Source organism: Scylla paramamosain, chromosome 7, assembly GCF_035594125.1.
Source record: "Scylla paramamosain isolate STU-SP2022 chromosome 7, ASM3559412v1, whole genome shotgun sequence".
Taxonomy (NCBI): domain Eukaryota; kingdom Metazoa; phylum Arthropoda; class Malacostraca; order Decapoda; family Portunidae; genus Scylla; species Scylla paramamosain.
The window spans coordinates 3,270,001-3,280,000 of record NC_087157.1 but is presented as its reverse complement, the minus strand read 5'-3'; the positions used below and the strand labels follow the sequence as shown (position 1 = coordinate 3,280,000).

The following is a 10,000-nucleotide window of genomic DNA, read 5'->3' as shown; positions in this document are numbered from 1 at the left end:
TCTAGCATCAGTTTATGACACGAGAGTCCCGCCGGCGAGATGGTACCTGAGGATGCAAAGGAGAGAAATAATTTCACTCGACAGTGACTACATTCAAGGAACGGTCTCTTTGTTGTCCCTTGAGAGCAAGACTGTCTTTATAAGGGAGGGTGATGAATGCCGAGCAAGAACCGGTGCGTTGCTGCGAGTGTATGAAAGAGGAGGAGGAGGAGGAGGAGGAGGAGGAGGAGGAGGAGGAGGAGGAGGAGGAGGAGGAGGAGGAGGAGGAGGAAGTTCGGTCTCCTGAGCTTGGGCGAGAGACAGTACAAGGCTGAGGGTCTTCACGTGTCTGTCTCGCGGCTGCATCCTCTCCCGTTCACTGCCTCGAGACACTCCTTTGTACTGCCACCCTCAAAACTATGAAATCAACGACGCTACCATTAGTTCATTAGGAAAGTAACTATTAATATAACCAACAACTATCGCCACTACAACCATAAGAAACGGCAGAAAGAGCACACTGCAGGTTCACAGCGCGCGACACCTGAGATGACGCGTGGGTCTGGTGTTCCGAGCAGGTGAGGTGGACGGATAGATAAGAATGTGCAGGTGAGACTCTTAAGTGACCATACACCACTAAAACCTTAAAATATGACCCTGATAGATGACCAGTCGTTGTCCACTCTCTTCTTACGTGTCTTTTCTCCTTCATCCCTGGTTGTTGCCGCCCCACCAGCACCCCGCCCCCATTCTACACCCCATCCAGGACCTGTCCCCGTCCGTCAGCCTGTTCCCTTGCCCTCCAGCGAAACAAGAGCTCTGGGGGCTTGCATAATCGAGCAGAGACACGATAACTCAGCCCCAGTTGTTGCGTTGTTGCCAGGTTGGTCTGCGCGGTCTGGTGGTGTCGGCCTATTGAGGCGGCCCGGCCAACACTCATGAGGTGAACTGCATCTTGCTTTCACTCCAGATTAATGTGAGCGGGTTTAAGAATGAGAATAAAATGACAAGTAAGGGTAATGAGGGTTAGGCCGCGTAACAGAAGCCGTGACGTGGCTGGATTCGAGTCTGTCTGTCAGCACACATCGCCATCAGTGCTGCGGGTGAATGTGGATCTCGTTTTCCTTAGATTGTTTTTTGCTGGCTTGCTTACTCGTTAATATTATTGTCGTGGAGGCGCTGCTCACGTCATGGCTGAGAGGTAAAATATTACTTGATAGTCTTTTTTTTTTTTTGTATTTTCTTTAACATAAACCAAACAGAACGTACAAACGAATAATATATACGAGTATTTAATTTTCAGACATCTAATTTACCGTTATAATCTATACAAAACAGAAAACGAAGCAACAAAGGATAACAAGAAGACACGCACAATTTTCGTTCACTCTCTTCATTCTCTCCAGACGTAAATAAAAACAGAAAACAAACTGACCAATAATTAAACACCATAACCACATCTTCACTCCACCATGTTATCTTTCCTACCCAAACAAGACCGACCACGAGGCAGACAAAGAGGACGTATACGACTAACGTTTCTTTCTTTCTGTCCAGCTCGTTAATGTCCAGCGGCAAATATTACAATGCCGATGATACATTCAAGCAGCGATCACCTCAGGGACGGGCCACCGGAGAGCGCAACGGGGAGCAGAGCCAGGAGACAAAGGCTGCATGAAGGAACAGCACAGAGGGAAAAGGGAAAAGAAAGACGTGGAATGTACCTGAGAGAGAGAGAGAGAGAGAGAGAGAGAGAGAGAGAGAGAGAGAGAGAGAGAGAGAGAGAGAGAGAGAGAGAGAGAGAGAGAGAGAGAGAGAGAGAGAGAGAGAGAGAGAGAGTACAAGAAACAAATCAAACATACAAAAAACAATATAAAAAACAGGAAAGTAAAGAACGATAACAAAAATTGAGATAAAAAAAAACGACAAGATAATTAGGGAAGAAGACACAGCTAACAAAGAAAGGCGGAGGCGTCTCTGGAAGCCGGCGCGACATCTCCATTGAATAATACAGTAAAAAAACAATAATAAAAACATACGCTCTTCAGTATAACCTTTGGGCAAACCCTCTTCAACCCGCCAGATGTCACCCCTGGAACCCCACGGCAGCAACACCTATTCCTCCTCCCCTCCCCTCCTTAACCTTCCAACCGCTAAGTCTTCTCTTCAGTCTTAACTCAGTGGTAGGTGGAGGTCTGCAGTGTATTTTTGAAAGATACAGCTCTGTAAGATTTGATTCAATGGTTTGGTGCAAGTAAAAACTAATTTCAAAGGACGCAACATGATTAAAAGTGGTGAATGAGTAGTTTAATATTATTTGCATTTATATTTTCGCTCAATAAACTGGTCTTGGGTTATTCGAATGAAGATAAAAAGAGGTATATGAACGATTATAAGCAGTCATAATGTTAAGACAAGCCTAAATGCAGAGGAAACCTTACTCAAATGAAGAAATAACAAATATACGGACTATTATGAACAGTCACTAGGTTAAGATCCGCCTAAATGCAAAGGAAACACAACTCAAATGAAGAAAAGAAGAAACACACGTATTATTATCATCACCCGGGCGGTTAAGACTCGCCTAAACGCAGAGTCAACCTTATGAAAAGAATCCACGCCAGCATTCCTGTGTTGCTCTCCCACTTAACGGGATGAGAGACGATGAGGAAGCGTAAAGGCGAACACCAGGATGTGAGCAGTATTTTTCTTCCTCTAGGTATTCAAAAATCTCATCATATTTCCTTCACTTCACGCGTCTTACACAACACCACGCCATCCTTACCCTCGCAGCCTCCCCGCCACGCTCCGCTAAGCTTACGATATGCACCGAAATGTTTCTCTTTCATATATTTTTCTTTTTTTCAGCATCCAGTACATCCAGGTTGAGTCAAGATTCGAGGAGGTCTGTTTTGTTATGCGTTACTTTCTACTTTGTGTGAACGCCTCTCTCTCTCTCTCTCTCTCTCTCTCTCTCTCTCTCTCTCTCTCTCTCTCTCTCTCTCTCTCTCTCTCTCTCTCTCTCTGCTTATATTTACGTTTTTCTGTCTGTTTGCCTGTTTAATTTCATTTCTTTGTCGCTTCTGTGTTCTCTTTGTTAACTCCAGTGTGCACTGAAACGAGGAAGAGGAAGAGAAGGGAAGAATAACCAAGAGTACCTACGCAGTGTGTGATGGGAGGTGAGCTTAAAGGCAAAACAAAAACTGGAAAAGAAAAAAAATCCAGCACAATTGCTTTCGTATATATCTTGTGTTTCATGCAGCTCTCTCTCTCTCTCTCTCTCTCTCTCTCTCTCTCTCTCTCTCTCTCTCTCTCTCTCTCTCTCTCTCTCTCTCTCTCAAAATTCAACTTATGACGAAAAAAATTTAAGAGATAGATAAATAGACAAATAGATAGATAGATACATAGATAGATAGATACATAGACAGATAGGCAGATAGAAAGATAAACAGAGATAGAGAGGAGAAAGGAGGAGGAGGAGGAGGAGGAGGAGGAGGAGGAGGAGGAGGAGGACAATAGGAAAGAGGGAGTATAGGGGGAGATGGGGGTAAGGACTGGAAGACAGGAGATTAGGAGTTGGGGAAGGGGGCGAGGACGGGAGGCGCGGGTGACAGGAAGAGGGAGGGAGGGGCGGGGAGGGAAGCGACCTTGAGGCAGCCACAGGTTTTTGTATTTAGAACACCGCCCCCTTCACCCCCTCCCCGCCCCCACCACCCTCCGATCCTGCCCGAAGCCCGTTTTTTATCACGCATCGTTTTTTTTTTCTTTTTTCTCCAGGAGTATACGCGTGGTGGTGGTGGTGGTGTTGGTGGTGGTGGTGGTGGCAGTGAGGGAGCGCTTAGAGGGCCTCTAGTGCCCCTAGGAACTGGCACGTGGGCGAACAGCCAGCCAGGGCACCAAGGACACACACACACACACACACACACACACACACACACACACACACACACACACACACACACACACACATATTTGCAGACGTACAGTACAAACCAAGGGAAATAACTCTCTCTCTCTCTCTCTCTCTCTCTCTCTCTCTCTCTCTCTCTCTCTCTCTCTCTCTCTCTCTCTCTCTCTCTCACACACACACACACACATGATCATATACAAAACCATCGTGAGTGCAGGTAGAATATTTTGAAGACGTGGCGGTATATCTGGAACTTGAGGACCACACACACACACACACACACACACACACACACACACACAAGACAGCAGGTAGCTAAATATCGTAGTCATCCCAAAAAGGCACAAAAGAGAACTGAAGAATATTGCAGAGGTTGAAAGGTGAAGGACGTTGAGTGGGAGGACAGTCACCAAATCGTGTACACCAGCAACACCACCACTGACACCAAAAATAGCAACATCACAAACGCCCCCACTAACACCACCACCACCACCACCACCACCACCACCAACAGCAACAATACCACCACTGCCATAACCCAAGTAAAAAAAAAAAGAAAAAAAAACAAGATGAAACACGAAGGAAGACGAAAGAAAAAAATATGAAACACGAATAGATTAAGGAAGAAATGAAGAAAGAAGTAAGAAAGTAGAACAAATACAATACATGAGGGTGGAAGAACCAACAAGACCAACAACACCATCAACAACACCATCAACACATGCATAGTAGAATAACACAAACCAACCTAAAGATACCATATAAAAAAGACTCCCTTAAAACACAGCGCAACAGGTGCAAACAGGTGAGAAAACAGCTGCAGTACGTGAGAGTCGCCGTGCACAGGTGAGTCTCACGTAGGACAGGTAAAAGTATCTCCTTTGTTATCCAGCGAGCGAGCGAGCGAGAGAGAGAGAGAGAGAGAGAGAGAGAGAGAGAGAGAGAGAGAGAGAGAGAGAGAGAGAGAGAGAGAGAGAGAGAGAGGCATGGAAACAGGTGAAGGATAAAGGAGAAGGGAAAAGTGGAAAAAAAGAGAAGGAATAGTAAATGAAGGAAGAGAAGGAGCGAAGGAGGAGAGGAGGGGAGGAGAGAAGCCATGGTGGAAGGAAAGAAAAATGAGGGAGCGAAACAGGTGAAGGATAAAAGGGGAGAGAAAGGAATGAGGAGAATGAAGAGAGGGATTAAGAAGGGGTTAGGCAGTGGGGCGGCGAAAAAAGAAAGAAAAAGAGATATTTAAGAAACTGAGACAAAAAGAAAATATAAAACAAAGACGAAAATAGAGGATTTGGTAAAGAGAAGGGAACAAAAAGGCGAGAAAAATGAGGAACTTGAATAAAGAAAGAGAAAGAAAAAGGAGAAAGGAAAGGGAAGGAAGACAAGGAGAAGGGATGGATGGAGGAATGGTGAACGCGTGCAACTAATGGTGAGAGAGAGAGAGAGAGAGAGAGAGAGAGAGAGAGAGAGAGAGAGAGAGAGAGAGAGAGAGAGAGAGAGAGAGAGAGAGAGAGAGAGAGAAGGGGGCAGGCAGGCAGAGTTGCCCCGCCCTCCCCACAATCACCTTGAACCCTCCCTAACGCTGGTAACGGGATAACCTCCACCATCTCCTCCTCCTCCTCCTCCTCCTCCTCCTCCTCCGCCGTGCCTCCATCACTGCCTCCTCTACCTCTCACCCTCCCTCGCTGCATCATCTCCCTTTCACCCACACACACAAAACAATCCAAACAGAAGCGTCTTCCAGTCACTCTTGCCAAAACAAAACCCTTTACCGCGACACGATTAATCTCTCTCTCTCTCTCTCTCTCTCTCTCTCTCTCTCTCTCTCTCTCTCTCTCTCTCTCTCTCTCTCTCTCTCTCGCCACATCACCGTCAGGAAAACGTCGATTTTATGTTAAATTTCTTGGTAATGCGTCTCTTCTGTGTGTGTGTGTGTGTGTGTGTGTGTGTGTGTGTGTGTGTGTGTGTGTGTGTGTGTGTGTGTGTGTGTGTGTGTGTGTGTGTGTGTGTGTGTGTGTGTGTGTGTGTGTGCTGGCGTGTGAGGTAATGGCCGGTGCGTGTGGGATGTAAGAGTGTGTCTGTCTGCGAAGGGTGTGTGTGTGTCTGTGTGTGTGTGTGTGTGTGTGTGTGTGTGTGTGTGTGTGTGTGTGTGTGTGTGTGTGTGTGTGTGTGTGGGTGGGTGGGTGAAGATGCGAGGCAGAGGACGTGAAATTGCAGACAAGGGTGGGCGTGGGTGAGGGCGAGGTGGGATCTTCTGCTTTCATCACCTATTCTTCCTCGTGGCGGATCTTGCAAGGTTAATGGATAGGGAGGGAGGGAGGGAGGAAGGAAGGAGGAGGTAGGAGAAAAAAGAGGAAGAAGGAGAAATAAGAAGAGAACAGCAGAAGAAGAAAAGAAAAAAATAAGACAACTGCAGAATAAGAAGGAAAAAGACAACTGAGCAAAGACGAAGAGGTACACGGAACAAAGATATGAAGAAGAGAAGAAAGAGACTCTTGTGTCCAGCAGCCTTTGTCTGTCCAATATGTGCACTACTTCGTGGAAAGGAAAAGGGAAGGGACTAGAACAGTAAGCAAAGAAAGATGTGTGTGTACAAGAGGGAGGAGGAGAAGGAGAAGAAATAAGATCATAGGTAAGCAGGTGAAAGATAAAGTGAAGTTGAGGGCAAAGAAAAAAAAATGAAATAGAAGAAGGAAGGAGGGGAGAAGGAAAAAAAATAGTAAAAAAAAAAAGAAAGCAGAAGGGGAAGGAGGAGGAACGAGGGTCCTTCTCCTATCACCTCCTATCGACAGGCTAGACAAAGGAACATGCACGGACAGCAGGAGGGGACCGTAAGCAGCAGCAGCAGCAGCAGGAGATAGCCAGCCAGCCACCCAGTAAGCCAGCCACTCTTCTCCAAGCGCCTATACGTGAGTGAGGCAACATTTCCTCCTCCTCCTCCTCCTCCTCTTCCTCCTCCTCCTCTTCTTTGTTTAGGGTCACTTGAGAGGTCGTCTGGGTAAGAGTTTCCCTTTCCGTTTTTTTTTCCTGTTTTCCTTTCTGTTTTATCATTTTCTTCCTTTTAATGTTCCTCAGTTCTTCATTTTTTTTTCTCGTTTTACTTTGCTTTGATTTTTTTTTTTTATCTTTTTTGTCTCCCACGTTTTCGCTTCCTGTGTTCATTTCTACTTACCATTCCCATTATTTTTCCGTTTTTTTATTATTATCATTATTTTTTTTTATCAGTCAAAATTCTTTTCTATTAAATTTCTGTTCACCTTCAGTGTTTATGTAAAAATGGAAAGGAAAAACGAGACAAACGAGGGACGAGGGTTGACTGGAATGAAGACACGTCACTCTTCATGAACATATGATTACAAGACCCGACAATCTTTTTAACTCGCCTTCCACTTCGCCTAAACTGTAAAATGCATAAAAGGAGGTCTTGCCATTTTCGCTTTTAATAGGAAAAACTTACGTGACCAAAAAAAAAAAGAAAAAAAAAAACGACCACTATCACCACCACCACCACCAAGACCACCACCACCACTAACAACAACAACAACAACAACAAAAATAATAATAATAAAAAAAGTGAAGAATACGAAAAAACGCGCTTCTCAAAAATAAAAAATGTAAACTAAAAATAAAAAAAAACATCTAAGTAAACGATATTTATTTTTCACGTTATACTACACCAGGTTTCCATTACTGTGGTTGAGAGAGAGAGAGAGAGAGAGAGAGAGAGAGAGAGAGAGAGAGAGAGAGAGAGAGAGAGAGAGAGAGAGAGAGAGAGAGAGAGAGAGAGAGAGAGAGAGAGAGAGAGAATAAAACAGATGAAATTAATAAAAAAAAACGGAACAAAGTATAACAAAGGAAAATGAAAGTAAAGATTAATCAAAATAAAATAATAATAAGAGACAAAGAGAATATTTATGAAGGAAGAAGTGGAGAGTAATTTCCTTTTCAATTTACGACAAGAGTTTAAAAAGAAATGACGTACCGAGAGAGAGAGAGAGAGAGAGAGAGAGAGAGAGAGAGAGAGAGAGAGAGAGAGAGAGAGAGAGAGAGAGAGAGAGAGAATGGAGAGTTTGTAGGGAGGATATTGGAGGTGTTTGGGGGAGGAGGGGAGAAGATTGGTTAGGTCTGGTTGTTGGGGTGACCAGTCAACCAACCAGCCAACCTTTCTGACCGCCATGTTGTCTCACTCAAGGACGGCAGGGTTTGGTGGTGGTGGTGGTGGTGGTGGTGGTGGTGGTGGTGGTAGTGATGGTGGTGGTGGTGGCAGTGGTGGTTTCATCTGGGAGGCGGTTATGGTAGTGGTAATGAAAGGTGTTGATAATGGTGGTGGGAGGAGAATATGGTGATGATGGGGGTGTATTGGTGGTGGTAGTGGTGGTTAACCAGGGAACAACAACAATAATAATAATAATGTTGGTGGTAAGTTTAGGGCAATGGTTGTGGTGATGGTGGCCGTTGAGGTGAAATGGAGAAAAGCAATGGTGGTAGTAGTGGTGGTGGTGGTGGTGTGGTGGTGGTGGTGGTGGTGGTGGTAGTGGTGGTGGTGGTAGTGATGGTGGTGGTGGTGACATAGTTGTGGTGCATCCTGACCCAACTTGCCTTGAAGAAAGATGCAGCGAAAAAGAAAGGAAATCCAAGGAGGAGGAGGAGGAGGAGGAGGAGGAGGAGGAGGAGGAAGAAAAAGAAGACATGGTGGAAGAGAATAAGAAGAACAGGAAAAAAGGGGAGGAAATTAAAGGGGAATAAAAGGAAAAGAAAGAGGAGCAGGAGAGGAAAAAAAAAGAACACCCACACCAACGAACAACAAGGACAAAGAAAAAGAAAAAAAAAAGAAAAAGAAAAAGAAAAAACAACCTAGACAACAAACTCGCTGAACACAAAAATTAAACCCACGAGACACTAAAACCACAAAAACAACAACAACAATCACACTTAAAAAAAAAAAAACACCCTCTCCCCTTCTTCGACTTCAACACACACACACACACACACACACACACACACACACACACACACACACACACACACACACACACAATCTATCACCACCAGTCAAGGAAGGAGCAGGATCGAGGCATCCCCCTTTCCCCCCGCCAATAGTGGACCAGTTCTGAAGCATCACCTCCCACCAACACCAACGCTTCAGTCACCTCAAGTATGTGTGCACCTGTGATGTTTATAGCTTCATTTCACCTTTCCTCCCCTGTCCTGTTCCTTCCTCACCCGGCGACCTCCCTCTCACCATGACGCCGCACATGTGAGAGAGAGAGAGAGAGAGAGAGAGAGAGAGAGAGAGAGAGAGAGAGAGAGAGAGAGAGAGAGAGAGAGAGAGAGAGAGAGAGAGAGAGAGAGAGAGAGAGAGAGAGAGAGGAGGGAAAGGAAAGAAAACCAATAATAACGGTAGGGAAGACAAAGGTAAGATGAAATAACCAAATATGGAGCTACAAATCAACAATTATTTACTCATATATTAAAATTAAACACTAGTAACAACAATAGAAATAGTAACAGTAGTAGTAGTAGTAGTAGTAGTAGTAGTAGTAGTAGTAGAAATAACTACAACATACTCACGTGACTGGCCAGCCTCGTTAGCGCCCCCGACACATACCTGCAATAAGAGTAAATGATTGTCAGGGAGGTCACGGGAATATAAGTAATTCAACACCTGTCACATAAATGATAGGAAAAAAAAGGTATATTATATTATTATCCTATTTCAGTAGTAGTAGTAGTAGTAGTAGTAGTAGTAGTAGTAGCAGTTATTGTTGTTGTTTCTACTGTGGTTTGCTGATGCTGAGATTATTGATACTAATTTACAAACCACACGACTTGAGAGAGAGCGAGAGCGAGAGCGAGAGAGAGAGAGAGAGAGAGAGAGAGAGAGAGAGAGAGAGAGAGAGAGAGAGAGAAGACGACCCTACTAAAACCCTTGCCCTCTTGGTGCATGCCTTGACCCCTGCAATGGAAGATGGGAAAGGGGAGGGGGAGAGGAAGAGGGAGGGAGGGATGGAGGGAGGAAGAGGATGAGAGTGAGGAAGATGAAAGGAAAAGCAACAGAGGAAGATAAACAGACAGAAACGTGAAAGTAAAAAAAATAATAATAATAAAGAGGAGGAG

The 10,000-nt window shown here is 44.8% G+C and overlaps 1 protein-coding gene across 1 annotated transcript in view; it reads right to left on the bottom strand.

Annotated features, from left to right (window-relative positions):
* Window positions 1–9,456: 9,456 nt before the first annotated feature.
* The window catches only part of LOC135101919 (cGMP-dependent protein kinase 1-like), a 169,248-nt gene continuing 168,704 nt past the window's right edge, over window positions 9,457–10,000 (bottom strand). The window contains exon 4 of the mRNA XM_064006288.1: window positions 9,457–9,491. Within this exon, the coding sequence (XP_063862358.1) occupies window positions 9,472–9,491 (20 nt within the window). The 3' untranslated portion in view covers window positions 9,457–9,471. The remainder of the gene's footprint in view (window positions 9,492–10,000) is intronic.